Raw genomic sequence first — 22,333 nt, 5'->3', positions numbered from 1 at the left:
TAATATGTATTACCATATATAATAGACTGCTTTATTTTTTTTTTTAAGATTTATTTTTTTATTGTAAAGTCAGATATACAGAGAGGAGGAGAGACACAGAGGATGTACTTCTGTTCATTGATTCACTCCCCAAGTGACCGCAGCGGCCAGTGTTGTGCCGATCAGAAGCCAAGAGCCAAGAACTTCCTCCAGGTCTCTTATGCGGGTGCAGGATCCCAAGGCTTTGGGTCATCCTTGACTGCTTTCCCAGGCCACAAGCAGAGAGAGCTGGATGGGAAGCGGAGCTGCCAGGATTAGAACCGGCACCCATATGGGATCCCGGGGCATTCAAAGCGAGGACTTTAGCTGCTAGGCCACTGCGCAGGGCCCTAGACTGATATAGGAGAGTTTTTAGAGATTTTTTAAAAAAAGAATAGTACAGTATTAAAAATTTATTTAAGTTCTCCTTAAGCTTCTGATTTTGCAGGCAAATATACAAGCATATTATAGGGATGAATTGTAACAGAGGTCATTTTGTACCAGTTTCCATTTTACTTTGTAAAAATACTGAGGTAAATATGAATGTTTATTAACTTGTTTTAGGCTCTATTCTGAAATGTCCAAAAAATGGGACCAGCGTTTTGGTTTAATAGATTAAATCACCACCTGCTTGGGTGCTTTTTCAAGTGCTTCCTGTTCCACTTCCAGTTCAGCTCCCTGCTAATGCACCTGGGGAAACAGTGGAAGTCCAATGGGCCTCTCCACCTGCAAACGGTGACCAGGACGAAGCTCCTGGCTCCTGGATTCAGCCTTCGCCATTGCAGCCATTTAGAAAGTGAACCTGTAGATGAGCTCTCTCCCCCCACCTTCTCTCATTCAGATAAACAAAATCTTCAGAAAAGTCAGAAAAAGACCAAATTACTATAAAATGAATTATAAGCAATGTTAATATTAAAAATCATCAGATAAAAGCATCCTTCATTTTGCAGTTATAAGTCCCTTCCATTGCTTGTAAATCTCCCTTTCCTTTCTATTAACTTAGCATGAATTTAGCTAGATTATGCTTGTGGTAAGTCTTAAAAATGCAGTTATGATACTACATAGAGAAAAAGGGAAAGGAAGAAAAGAAATAGTGGTGTATATATCAGTGGTGACTGAATGTTTTTGTTGCTACTAGCTTATTTTGTCACATTTTCTATGGTATTTTATTTTTATAGAGAGAAAAAGTCTTTTTGAGATTTATTTTATTTGAGAGAGGAAGAGGAAGAGATTTATACCTGTGAGGTGAAGCACAGGTGGTGGAAGCTTCTTGCTTAGGACTGTTGTAAGGCATATCAGATAGCAAACTTAATGTATTTCCTCTGTCAAAAGCAAATGAATTAAGGTAACTGGCATGATTTTCAAGGATATATCTGTGCATATTTCTTATACCATTAGTAATAAATAGCACCGTTACTTTAATCCATTCTTAACTACCTTATGTTCATTATTTGTGTGGTGTTTTAAAAACCAGATGAGAAATATTCGATTATCTGACTTCACTGAATCATTGAAAAAGATCAAACGAAGTGTGAGCCCTCAGACCTTGGAAGCATACATCCGTTGGAACAAGGACTTTGGGGATACTACCGTGTAAGGAAACACCTTTGAAAGCCTGCAGAATAAACATCAAGAAAAAAATACAGGATCTGCTATGCGATGTCAACTCTTGAAACTTGGCCTAAGTTTACAGGACTTGAGTGTTAAAATATTTGTGCACCAAACTTGAAGATGAACCAGACACAAATTTAACTAAAACATACAATGCAAGTTGAGTGGTTTGTTGTTTTAAGACCTTCTTGCCTTGATGGTCATGGCTATTCCAGTGGACACCAGTTTCGAGCACAACAAAAATGGATTCTGGTCTTCTCTTCCAGTATAATCATAATGTAAATAATAATTTGTATATTGTGTTGCAGATGAAAGTATTCCAGAAACAGTGAATGGTAGAAGAAACAAGAGCCTTTGCTTGTTTGTCTTCTTTTTTGTCTTAAAAAATGGTAATTTTTCCTGCTTTCTTTTCTTTTTTCTGCTGTTGTCCTAAGTATGGGTGATTGGAATGCCAACCACTCTTTAAGTTTGTTTTCTTTCTCAAATACAGTGTGCCAAAAGAAACTTTTTCCTAAGTAATAAGACAGGGAAAAGTTATTTTGAGGGTTTTCTTCACTTATCTACAGACCTTAAACAGCTTTGTGATCTTCTCACTTTTTGTTTTGTTACCTTACTACCAAGCAGTTTAGAAAGCAATATAATCAAAGCCAGTCTGGTGAAACGCAGATGGTTTAGAGGTTTGAGTTCCTCTGTCATGTAACATGTAGACCAGTCCACATGTGACCTTCGGTGTTTGATTTTACTACTGTACTTGTCAGAAATCTGTTGTACACTGTTTCCTTATTCACAACGGAATTTATTTTTTGCTGGAATTACTCTGAATCTTTAGAACGTCAATTCTAACTGCTATGAAAGAGGTTCTGGTACAAGCAAAGGGAAATTCTGGGAGTTAAGACACTTCTTATCTATTGATTATTACCTTTTTACTGTTTACAGGATAATTATAAGCCAGTGGAACTACCATCTTTCATTCCTAAAAATAGGAGTCGCTTCAATGGCAATTTTACAAGTACTGAATTTTTATACATTGCATACATTTTATACGTTTCTTGTGCTCACTTTGTTAACTAAAAAGTTCTAGTCAGTTGATCTGCCTTTTGTTCCCCAGAAATGTACATTACTGTTTCTTGCTTGTATAAATGTCTGGATTTTTATTATAAAAATGTCATTGTAGGGAGTAGAGACTTATTTCATGGCCTTTTAAATATTATAATAAAGGCAAATGGATATTTGCCCTTAGTTTACTGGTTAAAAAGCTTGTTTACAGAATTTTTCTTTGGTGCTCAAATGATGATATGTAAAATGTCATGGGTAGAAAGAATAATTTTGTAATAGTAACAAAACTTTCAGAAAAAATGTCATTGGGTTTGAGAAAACATATTAAAAAATAAAAACTGGATCCTATTGTAAAAGAATTCTAAATTGACATGGATTCTTTTTAATTTATTCTTGGTCTTATTAAAAATTCATTGAATATTAAATGTAGGATTAATATTAAATTACGATTGTATACTGTTGTAGTCATAACTTAAAATGTATCTTCTAATAATGGAATGTCCTCCATAATAAAAATGAAAGCTGACATAAATAGAACAAAGTTTTGAGCCAAAGCTATGCATATCTTAGGCTTTGGTTCTATATTTAAAGTCACAAACATTAATACTTATTAAAATAGTGATACAGGAACGGTGGTGAAGTACACATTGATGAAAATAATTTGGAAACCACCAAATTTATACTTTGTGGTAAAACGTGTAATGTTTCAGAACAGTTTTCTTTAGAAGGAAATTAGCATTCTTAGTATTTTGATACCAAGCTAACAAATGCAAAGACTGTGTTTCCACCTCAACTTTTGTTTCCAACTCAACTTTTAAAAATATAATATGCTTTGAAATTGTTATTTCTCTTTGAAATTTTTAGGTAACAAAAATTCTGGTGTTGAATGATAGGCAGGAAGTCAATATTGTCATAAACATTTAGTAAAAATTATTGTCTGAATATCCATTTATGTATAGCAGTTTCTTTGCTGAGTAAGGGAAGGGCTAAGCCTGCAGAACTATGTCTTCTGATTTATTATCACAAAATTTCACTTTAACCTGTATTTTTGGTTTTGTTTTTCATAAAAAGGCCATGAATATAGAATAGTGATATGAGTAAGGGATAGGCTTAGTCTTTTTTAGTAAAAGTGGAAGTTGCTGGGCTTTTCTAAATTGCTATTAGATTGTAACCTTTTAGATTTTGTGTTGCACTCTGTGTTGTATTATCTCCTTAAAAAAAGCTCCTTAAAATTAATGTGTTCCTCATGTTAATATGGCAGAGTTTGTAAATTAAATTAAAACTTAACTGATATGCCAGACATTGAGCCAAAGGAAAGAATAAGTTCTGTCTTTCCAGGTGTATTAAGGTTAACACTTACTCAATGATGTCTGTGTGTGAAAGTCATTAGACCATGGCTTGCAAATATATTTTGTGCCGGAGGTAAATTGGAGGTCGTGCAGATACTAGGATTCTAATTTAAGTGTGTATACAGCAATCTTTGTTTATAGTGTAAAATTCTTTATATTTTGTACAAAAATTAATTCTTTTGGTAAAATAACCATTTTCAGTTTGTTTTTGGACTTAGTCAAAAGATTTTCCTTTAAATGCCTGTTGCAATTCTAGTCTAGTCTTTTGTACTTTCCTTCAGAAGAAATGAATTAAAGGGTACAGCCACATAAAGTGGACTTTTTCCTAATGGATTGGGAATAAATGCTAAACTTTATTTGCCTTTAATTTTTTAATTTGCACATTGAGATTTCAGAAGTTGCAGTCTCATCATTATGAAGGAGGGGCTATATTATTGACCATAACAATTACAAGCTCTGGACAGAATATAAACAGCAGTAAAGTGAAGTCTGGAGAGTAGCCTAACCAGGAGAAACTGCTCACGATCTTAGGTGGGTTTGAGACAGTCATGGTAGCTGGGATCAGCCTCTAGCTATTTTGCATAGCTCACTTGGACGCGGAGTCATTGGTTTCTATAACAGTTTGGACTTAGCAGGGAAATTTTGGAAGGCCTTAGAAAGAAAACAGACCCAAAATTTGTCTACAATACTCCAAGGCCCTTGATGGTTTCCAAAATCATACGTGTACAGTGTGATATTTAAAGGAACCAAGCAGAAAGCAAGTCTACAGAACTTAACAACAGTAGCAGCTGCTTGAGATAAAAATTCAAGTTCCACTGAAGAAGAGTAAATACTTGTATGTTTTCCATTGATAACCAAGAATAACTGTGTCTTAGCATTGACAACATTCTAGAACTAAGAAAGCAGCTCACTGTAACAGAGCTTGAAATCAGAACTTCACAGCATCGAGTTTATCCAGTTTAGGATATAAAGACAAAACAACACTTTTTAGAGGAAAATAATCCATTGTCTTTATAACGGGTCCCTAAGTCCAGGACACAATAACCATTACTAAGCCTGCCAAACACAGAAAAGATGGGAAACAAGTGCATGGGTTATCTCTGCTGGAATGGCTTTTTTTTAAAAATTATTTATTATTTAACTTCATTAATTACATTGTATTATGTGACACAGTTACATAGATACTTGGGTTCTCCCACCCCTGCCCAAACCCTCCCACCATGGTGGATTCCTCCACCTTGTTGCATAACCACAGCTCAATGGAATGGCTTTTTAAAGTATGTAAAATAAAGATTTTACAGAAAAAGAAACTGCAGATGGAGATTTTCAGCAGATTAATAGCAAAGTGTGGTAATGAAAACCTTTGAAGTGAAATAGCAGTACTTGATTAAGCAAACTGATAACCAGATGCAAGTAATAATTTCTTCTGCCACAATACATTATTGGGAGAGCTGACAAAACTTGATAGGGGTCTGAGAATGACAGCAGTGCATCACTGTTGCTTCTCTGCCTTTGCTGGTTGTGAAAAATATACACATGTACATAGGAAACTCATGTTGGGGATGGCAGTAGCTCAGCAACACAACCATAATGTTGCAGAGAAAGCTAAATGTTTGCATTACACTCCCAGCTCTTCTGCCACTTTCTCATTATTTCAAAATAATGTTGGAAATTTTCCTGAAGTCTTTTTTTTTGTTGTTGTTCCTATTTAATTGACCATTTCTTATTCTTGGGGCAATATTCCCTTAACAGATTCTGAAATTGCCTAAAAGAGTATTTCCTATTTTCATTACACAATTTTTTTACACAATTTTTAAAAGGTTCCTTTTTCTACCCTGTTGGTGTAAAACATTTTCACTCTGTAGAGCCAGCAATTACAATGAAATCCTTGGTACATATCTATGGCTCAGGGTACAGTCATAAAAATCTGATTTCTGCCTTAATTTTTATTTTTTTTAAAGATTTATTATTGGAAAGCTGGATATACAGAGAGGAGGAGAGACAGAGAGGAAGATCTTCCATCCGATGTTTCACTCCCCAAGTGAGCCGCACCGGGCAGGTGCTGCGCCGATCCGATGCCGGGAACCAGGAACCTCTTCCGGGTCTCCCACGAGGGTGCAGGGTCCCAAAGCTTTGGGCCGTGCTCGACTGCTTTCCCAGGCCCCAAGCAGGGAGCTGGATGGGAAGTGGAGCTGCCGGGATTAGAACCGGTGCCCATATGGGATCCTGGGGCTTTCAAGGCGAGGACTTTAGCCGCTGGGCCACGGCACTGGGCCCCCCTGCCTTAATTTTTAAAAAGATTTATCTTATTGTCAAGTTATATTTCCAGAGAGATTTTCATCTACTGCTTCACTCCTCAAATAGCTGCAATAGCCGGGGCTCCTTCCAGGTCTCGCATGCCGGCAGGGACCAAGCACCTGTTTCCGTCTTCCACATTACCAGCACAGCTGGATCAGAATTGGGGCAGCCAATACTCAAACTGGCATCCAAATGGGGTACTGGCACCCAGAAGACAGCTTGCTATGCCATATTGCCCGTCCGTTTTTCTATCTTCACACATGTCAAACAACACACTATACAAATTGTTTTTTTCTCAGATGATGTGTGCCTGTCCAGATTTGGGCCAAAAGTGCTGCTAATTAAATGCAGTAGTGTGCAGTCCTCAGCTTGGAGGTTCAGCTTCCCTGTTGTTTTCTTAAAAATTTATTTTTGTTGGAAAGTTACAGAGACAATGAGGCAAATGTCCCATGTGCTAGCTAGTTCATTCCCCAATGACCTCAAAGGCTAGGGCTGGAACCGGGAATTCCATCAAGGTGTCTCCCTGTGGCTGCAGAAGACGCAGCACTTGCGCCATCTGCCGCTGCTTTCCCCGATGCGTTAGCAGAGAGCTGGGTTGGAAGTGGAGCAGCCAGGTCGTGGACTGGGCTATAACCGCTGGCCCGATATTGTTTCTACAACAAAATTAATTTTAGGAGCAACTTAGTACTTTCCAAAGTAACTGTTCCGCCTTCAAACTGCACTGCTATTAACGTCTAGGCAAATTTCTTAATCTTCTCGTTTCTTAACTTGCAAGATTGCAGTCCTCTAGTTCCTAAGGTTAAACCTCGCTCTTGGTAGGAAGCCTGCGAGCCGCTGCACCGCCATCTCGGCCCGGACGGGACGCAGGGGTGGCCGGGAAGGGGGCGGAGCCCGGAGCCTGGACACGCACTTCCGCGTGAGCGTCTCCCGCCAGCCAATCGCTCCTGACGCTCCGCCCCTTCCGCGCTGGGAAAAACGGACCTGCCAGTGTCTTCCGGCGGAGCTGTCGGCTCCTTACCATGGTGAGTCCTGGGCGCCGACGGCGTCTGTGGCGCGTGGTCGCTCTTCACGAGGGTCGTTCCCAGGGCGCCGGGGGCCCCTGCGCAGCCCCGCGCTCCCCACGGAGAGCGTCCATGCTCCGGGAGGCTGCCCTCGGCCCCACTCCCCGCCCCAGAGCGCAGCCTCCCTCCGGGCCTGGCGCCTGCAGGGCGTCCCCTGACCGGGGCTAGGCGGGAGCCTTCAGGCCACGCCTCACGCCGCGCCGGGCTGTGCGGAGTGGCAGGTGTCCCGGTGCCAGTGTCCACCTGTGTCAGCTGCCCTGGCGCCTGCAGCTGCTGTTCCTAGGAGCAGATGAACGCTCCCTTACAGCCCGAGATGCACTCGTCTAAAATGCGCTGGAGCGATGAACCCAGCTTACTGTCCTCAGGAATCAAGTGTGCTGCTCTGTGGGTTTCACCTAGAGATAAGCAGCTGGTGTGTGATTTCAGCTGTCCTCTTTGTATCGGGAACATTCGAGCTGCAATTAAGGAGAGCCTGCGAAGAGGAAGGGACTAGGATCTCTGTGCCTGAACTGTTGGTCAAGTCGGTTTTTTCGTTGAAGTGGGTAAAATCGAAAAACTTTCTTCATCACACATTTTTGTGTGTGTTTTGTAGTTTTCTGTAGTTCTTTGGCACACAGAGTATTAGTGAAAGTGTATTGCTTTATTTCCCCCTCCCACCTCATTGGCTATGACCATATAGCCCTCAGCCATATGCTGCTTTGTGAAGATTTAAAGCAGTTACAGAGAAAGAGAGATGTTCCAATAGCTAATTCACTCTCTAAATAACAGCATCAGCCAGAACTTGAGCAGGACCGAAGCCAGGAGCCAGCAGCTTTTTCTGCGTTTCCCACGCGGGTGAGGGTCTCAAGGCTTTGTTGGACCATCCTCTGCTCTTTTCCCAGGTCACAGGCAGGGAGCTGGATGGGAAGTGGAGCAGCCAGAACACAAACTGGCAAGCTGCCGGCTGTCGCTTAACTTTGCTGCATAGCAGTGCTGGCCCCATAAGCTTTTTTTTTTTTGAAGATTTATTTATTTGTAAGGCAGATGTACACAGAGAGGATAGACAGAGTGAATGATCTTCCTTCCACTGGTTCACTCCCCAAGTGGACACAAAGACTTGAGCTAAACCAATCCGAAGCCAGGAGCCAGGAGCTGCTTCTGGGAGTCCCAAGCGGTTGCAGGGTCCCAGGGCTTTCGGCCGTCTTTGACTGCTTTCCCAGGCCACAAGCAGGGAGCTGGATAGGAAGCAGTGCTGCCGGGATTGGAACTGGTGCCCATATGGGATCCCAGCACATTCAAGACAAGGACTTTAGCCACTAGGCTACCACGCCGGGCCCATAGACATTTCTTTAGCACCTTTACCGTTGTTTACTTAGAATTTGTACATATATGTATTTACAGGTTTATTTTTGTTTGAAAGGCATAACCAAAGAGAGGAGAGCCAGAGAGATCCTTTGGTTCTTCCAGGTCTCCCATTTAGGTACAAAGTCCCATGGCACTGAACCATCCTCCATTGCTTTCCTAGGCCATAGGTAAAGAGTTGGATCAAAAGTGGAGTGTTTTTTGTGTTTTTTTTGTTGTTGTTGTTGTTGTTTCTTTGTTTTTTTTAAATGAAAGTGCCATCTAGGTTGTTGCTGTCATGGAATCTTTTTTCTTTTTTAAGATTTATTTATTTATTTATTATTTATTTATTTTTTTTAAAGATTTATTCATTTTATTACAGCCAGATATACAGAGAGGAGGAGAGACAGAGAGGAAGATCTTCCATCCAATGATTCACTCCCCAAGTGAGCCTCAACAGGCCGGTGCGCGCCGATCCGAAGCCGGGAACCTGGAACCTCTTCCGGAGATCCCACACGGGTGCAGTGTCCCAATGCATTGGGCCGTCCTCAACTGCTTTCCCAGGCCACAAGCAGGGAGCTGGATGGGAAGTGGAGCTGCCGGGATTAGAACCGGCGCCCATATGGGATCCTGGGGCTTTCAAGGCGAGGAGTTTAGCCACTAGGCCACCCTGCCGGGCCCAAGATTTATTTATTTTTATTACAAAGTCACATATACAGAGAAGAAGAGAGATAGAGAGGAAGATCTTCCGTCCAGTGATTCACTCCCCAAGTGACCACAATGGCTGGTGTGTGCTGATCCAGAGCCAGGAGCCAGGAACTTTCTTCCAGGTCTCCCACACGGGTGCAGAGTCCCAAGTCTTTGGGCCATGCTGGACTGCTTTCCCAGGCCACAAGCAGGGAGCTGGATGGGAAGTGCAGCTGCCGGGATTAGAACCGGCGCCCATATGGGATCCCGGGGTGTTCAAAGCAGGGACTTTAGCCGCTAGGCCACGCCGCTGGGCCCAAAAGTGGAGCGGTTTTAAACCGGGTGTATGCTGGCACTGCAGGCAGAGGCTTAGCCTACTGTACCATGCTACCAGCCCTAATTTCTAAAATTTGACCATGTCATTACCTTGCTTAAAATTTCTTTTTTTTCTCTCTTAGTAAGTGCCGTTTGGCATAGTGTAAGAGGTGTGCAGCCTTTACTGCCCCTTTAACGTGTGTGTGCCCTTTACACCTGTGCTGTGTGGGACTGGAGCTGTGAACCACCCTGGAGGACTGCTCTTTTGTCCTCTGCCTCTCGTCGTTATCAGCATAACCCTGGCAGACCCTTCATTTTCTCGTGAGCCTTTCTTTCCTCAAGGCCCAAATGCCTTGTTAGGTGTTTCTCTTGTATTCTAATGATTTTTTTAAAATTCATTTGCGGGACAGAGTGACAAAAATTTAGAGAGTGAAAGTTCTTCTATCTGGTAGTTCAGTTTCCAAATGGCCAGTTCAACCAGGCCAAATCCAGGAGTCAGGAATCCCATCTGGGTTTCGCACGTGACTGGCAGGCCCCAAGCACATGGGCTGTTGTCTGCTACTTTCCCAGGCACATTAGAAGGGAGCTGGATTGGAGGCAGAGCAGCTGGAAGAACTCACACATCTGTTGGGGACGCTGGTGTCGCAAGCAGATTCCTAGCCTTTTGTTTCACCATGCTGTTCCCACCTTTGGTCTTTTTTTTTTTGTTGTTTTTTAATAGGCAAGCAACAGTTCTGTTGCATCAAGAATTACAAAGCGCTTGGGGATCATGAAAACCTACCTTGGCCCGAAACACTGGTGAGGGAATCGAAAGGTGTAAGGAATCAGAAAGGATTAATATGCAAAGGTTTTTAAAGTTACAGTGCTTCATTAACTAACAGGTCTAGTTTGATAATTACTTGTGGATCCTGCCTGGGCCTGAATGATAGTCCTGTGCGATGATTTTGAAATTACATATTTGTGTTTTCACTTATACTGTGCGCTCTGTGCCAGCAGGTTCTGTGTATACAACCATGTTGTATAGGAACTGATCGAGAAGGATCTTTCAATAAATATCTATTTTATAATGCGCTACATTTCTGTGTTAAAAATCATTAATAGTACAGGGAAAATAGCATTTAACTTTTTTTTTTGAAAGTTCAGTTGGAAAATGGTTTTTTTTTTTTTTAAAAGATTTATTCATTTTATTACAGCCAGATATACAGAGAGGAGGAGAGACAGAGAGGAAGATCTTCCATCCAATGATTCACTCCCCAAGTGAGCCTCAACGGGCCGGTGCGCGCCGATCCGAAGCCGGGAACCTGGAACCTCTTCCGGAGATCCCACGCGGGTGCAGTGTCCCAATGCATTGGGCCATCCTCGACTGCTTTCCCAGGCCACAAGCAGGGAGCTGGATGGCAAGTGGAGCTGCCGGGACTAGAACCGGCGCCCATATGGGATCCCGGGGCGTTCAAGGCGAGGACCTTAGCCGCTAGGCCACGCTGCTGGGCCCGGAAAATGGTTTCTTAAGTCATTATGTATTGTATATTAAAGACATGCTGTTTTTGTAACCATGCTTTCTTACAAAATGTAAAGAAAATTTGAGCCTCATTCATAGCAAAGTTAACTAAAAAATATCTTTACAAGTCGTGATAACAATACTCAACTACATTGTAGTGTGGTAGAAAAGCCCTGTAGTCAGAATGATCACGGAAGGGTTAATGTAGGAGGTGCAGCAGTAACTGAGTCCCAGAGCCCTCTGATCTTCTTAATCTAATGTTTATTTCTCTTAGATAAGGAAACAGGCCAACTGTTAGAGGGCTGGAGAGCTGGGGTCAGCCAGATCTGGCCTTTGCACTCCAGGGAGATGAGTTTGGTGTGCTTCTGAAGAGAGCTGAGCTGGAAGCATAGGCTGTCATTTAAAGATAGAATTTCAGGTGTAAGATTCAGAGTTAGTACCGAGAGTGAAAACAAGTAGCAGTTTTGGAAAGAGTGTTAAGACTACCAGGACTTTGGGTTTAGGGATTTGTTTATTTTACTTGAAAGAATTGCACAGAGAGAGAATGAAAGACACAGAGATCTTCCATCTGCTGATCCACTCCCCAGATGGCCGCTATGGCCAGAGCTGGACTTGTCAGGCTGGTGGCAGGAGCTTCCTCCAGGTCTCCCATGTGGGTGCAGGGGCCTGCGGACTTGAGCCAGTGCTCCCCTGCTTGCTCAGGTCATAAGCAGGAAGCTGCGTCAGAAGTGGAGCACCTGGGACTGGGACCAGCACCTGTGTAGGATGCTGGCGCTGAAGGTGGAAGCTTAGCTTCATGTACATGATGGTGTGAGCCCTACGGTTTTTATTTTCTTAACCTGAGACTTCAACGTAAAGTGTCTGATGGTTAAGGATAATAGTATGAACCACACTTTAGCTTTGGGACTAAACTAAAAATCCTTGCACAGTTCTTTTTAAGATAATATCTATTTATTAACGTGAATGCTAACATCTCAAAGAGCATATTATTCCTTTTAAACAATTAGCAGGGCCTGTGCTAGGGGACAGAGGTAAAACCACCACTTGTGAGTTAGCAGGGCCTTAGGAATTACACACACTCATCTTTATTTGAATACAAAGTGAGTGACACTTGCAATGCCCTGTTTAATTTTTTTTATATTATGTTTGATTTTGAAAGTTTTCAAACCTGCAAAAAGAGTATAATGTACTGAGCTCCCGTGTGCCTATCCTCTGGCCACAGCCTTTGGCTGTTTTTTTCACGTGCCAGATTTGTAATGGTTAGCTTTAGTTTTCCCGAGTTTTGGCAGAACACGGACTCCATAGCAAGTGTCGTATGCACTCCGTGGCTGGGAGATGTGAGTGTGCTGGAATGACCCTGGAGAAACGGGCCGCCTCGGGCAGCTGAGAGCCAATACAGGACTGGGGAGACTGCATAGGGAGAGGCATACCATTTTTATTTTTAAAATATGAAGAGAGGGCCTGGCGCAGTAGGCTAGTGGCTAAAGTCCTCACTTTGCATGCCCCAGGATTTTGTATCCCTGCCAGTTCATAACTTGGCTGCTCTGCTTCCCTTCTAGCTACCTGTTTGTGGCCTGGGAAAGCAGTGGAGGCCGGCCCAAAGCCTTGGGATCCTGCAACCGCATGGGAAACCCGGAGGAGGCTCCCGTCTCTGGATTGGCTCAGTTCTGGTCATTGCGGCTACGTGGGGAGTGACTCAGCAGATGAAAGATCTTTGTCTCTCCTCTCTGAAGTTTTACTTTCCAAGAAAATTAAATAAATCTTAAAAATTAAGAGTGAAATTAGCAATATACAACTGTTGCAACCAATAGGCAGATATTGATTTGTCAGTTTCATAAACTTAAAAAAAATGGATTTTTATTTTAAAGGCAGATTTACAAAGAGAAGAGAGAGACAGAGAAATCTCCCGTCCTCTGATTAACTCCCCAAATGGCCACAGTAGCCGGAGCTGAGCTGATCCTAAGCCAGGAGCCAGGGGTTCTGCTCCCGTGTGGGGGCAGAGTTCCAAGACTATGGGCCATCCTCTGCTGCTTTCCCAAGCCACAAGCCAGGGAGCTGGTTGGGAAGTGGGGCAGTTGGGACATGAACTGCCACCCACAAGGGATCCAGCATTTGCAGGTAGAGGATTAGCCAATTGCACCATCATACCAGGCCAAAATATATAGACTTTTTCTTAATAAGACATTTATTTTTATTGGAAAGGCAGATTCATGGAGAGAAAGATCTTCCACCCGCCGATTCATTCCCCAGGTGGCAGCAATGGCTGGAGCTGAGCCAATCCGGAGCAGGAGCCTGGAGCTTCTTCCAGGTCTCTGGCAAGGATACAAGGTGCCAAGGCTTAGGGACATCCTCTGCTGCATTCCCAGGTCACAAGCGGGGAGCTGGGCAGGAAGTGGGACGGCCAGGAGAGGAACTGGTGCCCATATGGGATTCTGGCACCTGCAAGGGGTGCACTTCAGCCACTGGGCTACCGTGCCGGGCCCAGTATTTTTGTGTTTAATGGCAGAGTTACAGAATGGGCGAGACAGGTCTTCCATCTGCTGGTTCACCCCTCAAGTGACCACAGTGACCAGTCTGAAGTCAAAAGCTTCACCTGGGTCTCCCATATGTCTGCAGTGGCCCAGGCAATGGGGCTAGCAAATGCTATTTTCCAGATGCATTAGCAGGGAACTGGATTGGAAGTGGAGCAGCCAGGACTCAAACCAGCCATCATTTGTTATGCCATATTTTAGGTGGTGGTTGGACCCTGTATGCCACTATACCAGTCCTGATGTAAAACTTTTTAAATTAGATTTATTTATTTTAATTTGAGAGGCAGATAAACATAAAAGGAGAGACTGAATTGAGAAAGGCCTTCCAACTACTGTTCATTCCCCAGATGGCTGCAACGGCTGGAGCTGAGCCGATGATCCCTGACCAATGCAAAGCCAGGAGCCAGGAGTTTCTTCTGGGTCTCCCATGTGAGTGCAGGGACCCAAGAACTTGAGACCTCTGCTGCTGTTTTCCCAGGCTATTAGCAGGGAGCTGGATGAGAAGCAGAGTAGCTGGGACAAGAACTGCTACCTGTATTCATTGCTGGTGCTACAGGTCAAGGGTTAGGATGCTGTGCCACTGCACCTGCTCTGGTATACAGGTCTTAATTGGGTCATTTGTATTTTAACTTGGTAAAAGTTCTGTCAGTATTGGAAATTAGAAATTGGTATGTTGTCTCTTATGAATTATAAGTTCTACCACAGTTTTGCTTCTCTAAGGTTTTTTATTTTTTCTTCATGGTATTTTGATTCCATATAGGAATATATCGTAAATTGGTGATTTTTCCCTTTATACCTTCTTGGTTTCATATTTATTGAGAAAGTCTTCAACTCCAGTGTTTTAAAATGTTATATACACACTTTTTTAATGTTCTTTATACTTTTATTTCTGAATTTTTATTTTTATTTGGATTGCAAATTTACAGAGAGAAGGAATGGCAGGGAGAACCATTTGGTTCCCTCCCCAAGTGGCCACAAATGCCGGAGCTAGTCAATCAGGAACCAAGAGCCCATGTGGGATCCTGGTGCCACAAGGTAGAGGATTAGTGTGCTAAACCATTGCACCAGCGCCTAGCTCATAGTTTTTCCTACTGATAATGTATATTGCCCTTATTGTAAGTTGGAGCTTGAGTTCTTTTTTTTCACTCAGGCTTCCCTACGAGGTTTTCTATATATGTAGGTTGGGAATGCCCCTTGTTGCCACTTGGTAGCTTCTCACTGTAAACCTACAGTGAAGCCCTTTCTGTGCCAACCCTATACTGTGTGTGCTCTAGGGAAGCCCACAGGCACCAGTGACGATCCCACAGAGTCTGAATGAAAGGCCAAGAGAACCACACGAATTTTACTGTAACAACAGTTGCCAGAACTTTTGTACATATACTTTTAACCATAGTCGTGTATCTTTCTTAGTAGAGCTCTGTGACAAGCTGTTCTGTTTCACCTTGCCTTATTAATTTTTAACAGTGAGAGCTGGAGCACCAATGTCTTGATTCTAATTCCTTCTTATCGGTGTACTGTCAGTGTCCATTTGAACAGCTCACAAAAATAGTTTCTACCTCATAGAGTTGTGTGACATCAGTAAATACATGTAGCATGTAGAACAGCTGCTTGGCATATCTTTACAACTCATTGCTGGTTCTTGCTACTACAGTATTGCATTCCAGGAACTGTGCAGAATTTTAGATATTTGAATGCTGATGTGTATATATTTTGTTTTTAAAGGGGACAATTCATCTCTTTCGAAAGCCGCAAAGATCATTTTTTGGAAAGTTGTTGCATGAATTTAGACTTGTAGCAGCTGACCGAAGGGTGAGTATTCTTTAACTCCAACCTTAAGTATTGCACAAAAAATATTGCAACAGTAAAAAAAAGGTGATTTTTAAAGCAAATTAAACTGACATTGTAATCTACCACAGTTTGCGTTTTTGTTGTGTCCGGTAAGTATTTTTTAGTGTAAAATTACAATTGCTTATTGTGCTTTGGATTTGCTTTGGTGGGAAGAAGCAAGGCTTCATTTAAACATTTCTAGTTCTAAAGTGTTTTAAAGAAATACTGTTTTGTGATTTTTAAAAATAATTTTCCTGGGACAGGCGTAGTGGCACACTGGCTAAGCCGCTGCCTGCCATGTTGTTATTTTACATGAGAACCAGTTTGAGTTTGGCCGCTCTATTTCTGATCCACTGTGTGCTTGTGGGCCTCAGGAACGCAGAAGATCACCCAAGTGCTTCGGCTCCTGCAGCCACATGTGAAATCTGGAAGAAGCTCCTGGCTCCTGGCTTTTACCTGGTTTAGCTCAGCTGAATCTGCAGATGGAAGATTCTTTCTCTTTCTCCCTCTCCCTTCTCCCCATAATTTTGTCTTTAAAATAAATTGATCTTTTGAAGAAGTAGTAATTTTCTGAAAAATTGTATGTGCTAGGGAGAGACAGAAGGAAGCACAGAGACAGAGCGAGCCATTCCTGCGGTGGCCAGGACTGGGCCAGTCTGAAACTGAGAACCAGGGACTGCGTGTGGGTCTCCATGTGTGTGACAGGAGCCGGCTGTCTGAGCCCCTGCTGGCTGCCTCCCTGGGCTTGCCTGAGCAGGCAGCTGGTATCAGGAGCTGATGCCAGGTATTGAACCCAGGTATGCTGATACGGAATTATGGGACGTGGGTGTCTTACCTGGTATCTTAACTACTAGCACAATTTCTCACCCTCTTACTGATTTTTTTTTTTAATGAATAGGGGCCTGGCGCGGTAGCCTAGTAACTAAAGTCCTCGCCTTGCATGTGCTAGGAGCCAGCATCCCATATAGGCGTCGGTTCATGCCCTGGCAGCCCCACTTCCTATCCAGATCCCTCTGTGTGGCCTGGGAAAGCAGTGGAGGATGACTCAAAGCCTTGGGACCCTGCATCCGTGTAGGAAACGTGGAAGAAACTCCTGGCTCCTGGCTTCAGATCAGCTCAGCTCTAGCCATTGCCGTCACTTGGGGAGAGAATCTTCTCTTGGACAGAGGATCTTCTTCTGTGTCTCTTCTCTCTATGTCTGACTTTCCAATAAAAATAAATTAAAAAAAAATTAAACGAGTGTAGTGTAAAGCCACATTTACTTAGTTTTAATGTAAGGCTTAAAAACAAAAATCATGCTTTGAGTGAAAAATCTGTCTTCTTTTTGACCACTGATATAGATTCCTGATTCAGTTTTGTTTTGCTATAACAAAATATCAGTGATTAGATACTTGCATAAACAAAGTAACTTAAAAATACTATTTATTTATTTGAAAAGTAGAGTCAGAGAATGAGAAGTAAAGAGGAAAGGGGAGAGAAAGATCAATTCCTCAATGGCTACCATGGGGGCGGGGCCAGGCTAGAGCCAGGAGCCCAGCGCCAGCCAGCCCTCCCGCGTGGTGGCAGGAGCCAGAGCTCGTGGGTCATCTGCCACTCTTTTCCCAAGCACATTCCCAGGAAGCTGAATGGGAAGTGAAGCAACTGGGACTTGAACCAGCGCTGATGAGGGATGCTGGTGTCAGAGGTGGCAGCTTAAAGTGCTGTGCCGTGACCATGGCCCCTTCGCATAACTTTGATGATAGTGGTTTTCTTGTGCCTAACTTATAAATTAAATTTTATAATAGGTGTTTATGTACAGGAAAAAAGTGTAATATATAGGATTTGGAACTATGTGTATTTTTTTTTTCTGAAAGATTTATATCTTTAATTGAAAGGCAGAGTTACACAGTGAGAAAGAACTCCCTTCCATTGATTCACTCCCCAAATGGCCACAATGGCTAGTGCGGGGCCAGAATGAAGTCAGGAGCCAGAAGCTTTTTCCCTGTTTACCATGTGGATGCAAGGACTAAGCACGTGGGCCATCTTGCACTGTTTTCCCAGGCCGTTAGCAGGGGACTGGATTGGAGGTGGAGCAGCGGGGGATTGAACTGTTGCCTTTATGGGATGCTGGGCCACAGGTGGTGATTTCCCTGGCTGCGCCGCAGTGCAGGCTCCTTAGCTGTACTTTCAGGCATCAGAGGACTCCTTTGTAGCAGCATCTGAGCTGTGTGCGCATGCTCTCTGGCGTAACAGTTTCTGTCTGTCTGTCTGTCTCTCTTTCTTTCTTTAGTATTTTTATTGTATTTTTATTCAAAGGGCAGAGTCCCAGAGAGAATGGACAGTGGGGGAAGGGAGTCAAGAGCTCTTCCATCTGCTGATTCATACCCCACATGGCTGCACTGGCTGAGCTGTTAATCCCATCAGTCCTCACTTGTATTCTGTTCTCACTGTGAATTCATGATGAAACAGGCTAGTAGTGCTTGCTGTGCTGTGTTGTCTTAGTTTGTTCAGTTTCCCACTTCGTTTTTATCTTCTAAACTTCCCAAACCTTCATCCTCACTATAACCTGTTACTTTTGTTCTCTGCTTCTCTCTAGTTTCTATAAATGAGCTGTCTTCCTTTCTCTTTTTTAAAAATATTTATTTTTATTGGAAAGTCAAATATATGGAGAGGAGGAGAGGCAAGAGAGAAAAATCTTCCATCTACTGATTCATCCCCCAAGTGGCCACAACAGCCGGAGCTGTGCCGATCCAAAGCCAGAAGCCCAGAGCTTCTTCCAGGTCTCCCACGTGGATGCAAGGTCCCAAGGGTTTGGGCCATCCTCGTCTGCTTTCCCAGGCCACAAGCAGGGGGCTGCATGAGAAGTGGAGCAGATGCAGCAAGAACTGGCGCCCATATGGGATCCTAGCGCATGTAAGGCAAGGATTTATTGAAAAGGCAGATATACAGAGAGTAGACTTAGAAAGAAAGATGTTCTGTCCGCTGGTTCGCTGCCCACGTGGCTACAATGACCCTAGCTGATCTGATCCGAAGCCAGGAGACACGAGCTTCTTTCTGGTCCCCTACGTGTGTACAGGGTCCCAAGGCTTTGGGCTGTGCTCAACTGCTTTCCCAGGCCACAGGTAGGAAGTTGGATGGGAAGTGGAGCAGACAGAATATGAACTGGCAACCATATAGTATCCTGGCACATACAAGATGAGGATTTCATCCACTAGGTGCTGCACCAAATCCTTTTTTATATTTTGTTTTATTTTAAGATTTATTTATTTTTATTGGAAAGACAGATTTACAGAGAAGAGACAGATCTTCCATCTGCTGGTACACTCCCCAAATGACCACCACAGCCGGAGCTGAGCCAATTCAAAGCCAATAGCTAGGAGCTTCTTCCCCTGTCTCCCACTTGAGTACAGGGTCCCAAGATTTTGGACCTCCCCTGCTGCTTTCCCAGGCCACAAGCAGGAAGCTGGATGGAAAGTGGAGCAGCCAGGACCTGAAGCAGCTTGCATTATGGGATCCTGGTGCTTGGAGGTGGAAGATTAGCTAGTTGAGCCAATCCACCCGGCCTGACTTCTATATCGGGCCAACATCTATGCTTGTCGTCTAGTGTTCCTTCTGTGTCTTGTGACACTGTCTCTTTTTTAAAAATGGTTTTATTTACTTTTTTTTTTTAGTAACAATGTCTTTTTAATTGAAAGGAATTTACAATAAAAAACATCTAACATGAATTCTACAGTGAATCATACAGCTCAATGGAACTAGGTGTGAAAGAACCTCAGAAGTTTCACAGAAAATTGGAATTCAAGGACAGTAATGCAAACATTCAGTGGACTTGCTGAGGTCCCGTGATACGTTCCTGTTACTGTCAGCAGTCCCTTTCCCCTCTCTTCGTTTCTGGAATCTTTTGAACTTGCGAAGCTGAAATCTTGTGCCACACCTTTGCGTGCCGCTAGTCCTCAGTGTCTGACAACCATCATTGTTTTTGTTTTTGTTTTTGTTTTTGTTTTAAATTTTATTTAAACTTAGCAGTTTATTTTTTTACTTAAAGACAGAGAGATGTTGGAGAGGGAAAAGAGAAACAGTCCAAATCTCCTTTCTGTTAATTCACTCCTCTTTTGCCCACAACAGCTGGGACTGGACCAGGCCTCAGCCAGGAGCCAGGCTTCAGTCCGGGACCTGGCCTGGACCCAGCTGCTGGAGCCATCATTGGCCGCCTCCCAGAGTGCATATTAGCAAGAAGCTGAAGTTGGAAGCTGAGGCAGATTTAAACCCAAGTACTCCTATGAGGGCTGCAGTGGTACTATGTGACATCTTAACCACTGTATCAAGTACCCTCCTCACATCATCGTCTCCTGCATAAGAATTACGTTCCTTTATTTAGTCACTGTTTATTTTTTTTAAAGCCTTTCACATTGGAAAGGATAGCAGATAACGGATACATAGAGAAAGAAATCTTCATCTTCTCGTTCACTTGTAAATGCCTGCAAGAACTATGATGGGCAGGCCAAAACCAGGAGCCCAGAGCGCTGTCCTGCCACCTGAGAGGCAGGGACCCAAAGATTTAGACCCTCGTCCACTTTCTTCCCAGATGCAGTAGCAGAAACTGAATTGGTAGCAGAGTAGCCCTGACTCAGACAGCCACTCAGAAACAGGACACAGTTATCCCAGGCAGCGGCTTAGCTTGATAGTGCCACAAGACTAAACAGCTGTAACCGTGAAGATCAGCTTAGGTATGAGGCAGGATGATCTTAGAACACAGATGGCGGGTGTAGGTTTAAAAAGGAAGAACAAGGGAGAAAGGAGAAGGCAATTGACATGACATGGAAATTGCTGAAACAAAATGAGGAGTGGTACTTGGGTCCTGGAACCATGGCCCAGTGACTGAAATCCTCACCTTAAAAATGTTGGAATCCCATATAGGTGCCAGTTTGAGTCTTGGCTGCTCCACTTCCCTTACAGCTCCCTGTGTTTGGCCTGGGAAAGTGGCAGAGGATAGTCCAAGCATTGAGACCCTGCCTTCACTTGGACACCTGGTAAAAGCTCCTGGCTCCGGGCTGTTGTGGCCATTTAGGGAGTGAACCAGTGAACAAAGGATCTTTATCTCTCCTTTCTGTGAATCTGATCTGTCTTTCCAATAAAAAGAGAGAGAGAGAGAGAAAGGAAAGATGACCTAGAATTTAAATTAAAAAGGAAACTGGGGCCCAGTCGCGTGGCCTCCATGTGGGTGCTGGTTCTAATCCCGGCAGCTCCATTTCCCATCCAGCTCCCTGCTTGTGGCCTGGGAAAGCAGTTGAGGACGGCCCAATGCATTGGGACACTGCACCCGACCCAGAAGAAGTTTCTGGCTCCTGGTTTTGGATCGGCATAGCACCGGCCGTTGGGGTCACTTGGGGAGTGAATCATTGGATGGAAGATCTTCCTGTCTGTCTCTCCTCCTCTCTGAATATCTGAATATCTTACTTTCCAATAAAAATAAAATAAATCTTAAAGAAAAAAAAAAGGAAACTGGCACTTAGCTAGTAGTCTACAGCTCTACAGAAAAGACGAATGAGTCCATTTTTAAAAACTAAATGTGATGAAGTAGGATCCAGAGCAAAGGCTACGCTGCAGGAGGGCTTACGGTGAGCTTTTGTACCTGTTTGTCACTTTGTCTTTCAGATAAATGAGTAAATCTAATGGGAAAAAAGCCCCCTTCCAAATAGATATCTTTTTACTAACTTTTTTCCGCTACTGTGTATTTCCTTTCCTTTAGGAAGTAGGGCAGAGCAAATTGAAAAACACCTCCTGATATCTTCTTGCTTTGTGTTTGGAATCTACCCCTGCTTTCTCTGCCTATGACCAAGTTGTTTGCAAGAGTCCTCTCAGGTCTTCCCGTGTTATGAACTTCTGCCCTGTAGTGACCTTCCCTCCTGTGCAGTTCCCTCCTGTCTGACTTGTCAAACAGAAAGTAACATCACTGGTGTAAGGGACAGCATTGTGCCTTCATCAGATTCACCAGTTGCTGATTTTTTACTCTTTTTGCCTTGTTCTTATCTCTTGTGTTTTTATAGAAGGAAAATGATGTGTTTGTACATGCATTTTTTTTAAAACTTTATGAGACATTCTATGTCATAATTTCCTCTTGAGCCCTTCTGGCACTACTCTTAAATTTAATAATAACTTCCTTGACAGAGATATGGAAAATGTGAGAGACTTTTAGGAGGCAGTTGTGTTTAATCCCTTGAGCATCAGTGTGAACTGCACCAACTTGAACAGCCCCAGTGAAATGTGTCGGCTCCGTGTAGTAAGAGTGGTTTTCTTTTTTCAGTCCTGGAAGATCCTGCTCTTTGGTGCAATAAACTTGATATGTACTGCCTTCCTGCTTATGTGGTGCAGCTCTACTAACAGTATAGGTATGTCACCAGTTTGTACCTTGCTTGAGTTGATTAATAGTTTCACATAGCTGCTTTTAAGTATACATCTTCTTCATATAGGCTATATTACTCTGAAGTGTACATAACTCTAATGACTTAAATAAGAGTATTTTAAACTTCCCTGTGAAATTTAGTTAATTTATTATTGCATTACATTATCATTTTAACTAAGCTGTTATTAAAGAAAGCAAACTGAGTTATCTTTATTATGTGATAGATTGAAGTTTCAGTTTAGCTGTAGAAGTCAGCGTTACAGTGCCAGTGTTCCATTATGCTGGTTCAAGTCCTCCCTGAGCTGCTTCCAGTCCAGCTCCAGCTCCCTGCTGATGCACTTGAGAAAACAGCAGATGGCTTGGCCCCAATCATCCACTTG

At 43.1% G+C, this 22,333-nt stretch overlaps 2 protein-coding genes across 8 annotated transcripts in view; both read left to right on the top strand.

Moving 5' to 3' along the window:
• SPAST (spastin) overlaps positions 1-2,661 on the top strand; it is a 64,543-nt gene extending 61,882 nt beyond the window's left edge. For all 5 annotated transcript variants that reach the window (XM_036496703.2, XM_004582717.3, XM_058668108.1 and 2 more), the window contains one exon: positions 1,493-2,661. In XM_036496703.2, the coding sequence (XP_036352596.2) occupies positions 1,493-1,615 (123 nt within the window). In that variant the 3' untranslated portion in view covers positions 1,616-2,661. The remainder of the gene's footprint in view (positions 1-1,492) is intronic.
• Positions 2,662-7,281: 4,620 nt separating this feature from the next.
• Positions 7,282-22,333, top strand: part of SLC30A6 (solute carrier family 30 member 6) — a 40,652-nt gene continuing 25,600 nt past the window's right edge. The window contains exons 1-3 of one of the 3 annotated variants that reach the window (XM_058668111.1): positions 7,282-7,354; positions 15,467-15,553; positions 21,855-21,939. In XM_058668111.1, coding sequence (XP_058524094.1) covers positions 7,352-7,354; positions 15,467-15,553; positions 21,855-21,939 — 175 coding nt within the window. In that variant the 5' untranslated portion in view covers positions 7,282-7,351. Of the gene's footprint in view, positions 7,355-7,653; positions 7,766-7,786; positions 7,806-15,466; positions 15,554-21,854; positions 21,940-22,333 lie in introns of those variants that run through there. The other 2 variants (XM_058668112.1, XM_058668110.1) reach the window with 2 other exon arrangements.

Source organism: Ochotona princeps, chromosome 8 (assembly GCF_030435755.1).
Source record: "Ochotona princeps isolate mOchPri1 chromosome 8, mOchPri1.hap1, whole genome shotgun sequence".
NCBI classification, from domain to species: Eukaryota; Metazoa; Chordata; class Mammalia; order Lagomorpha; family Ochotonidae; genus Ochotona; species Ochotona princeps.
This window is presented reverse-complemented; position numbering and strand designations above follow the sequence as displayed.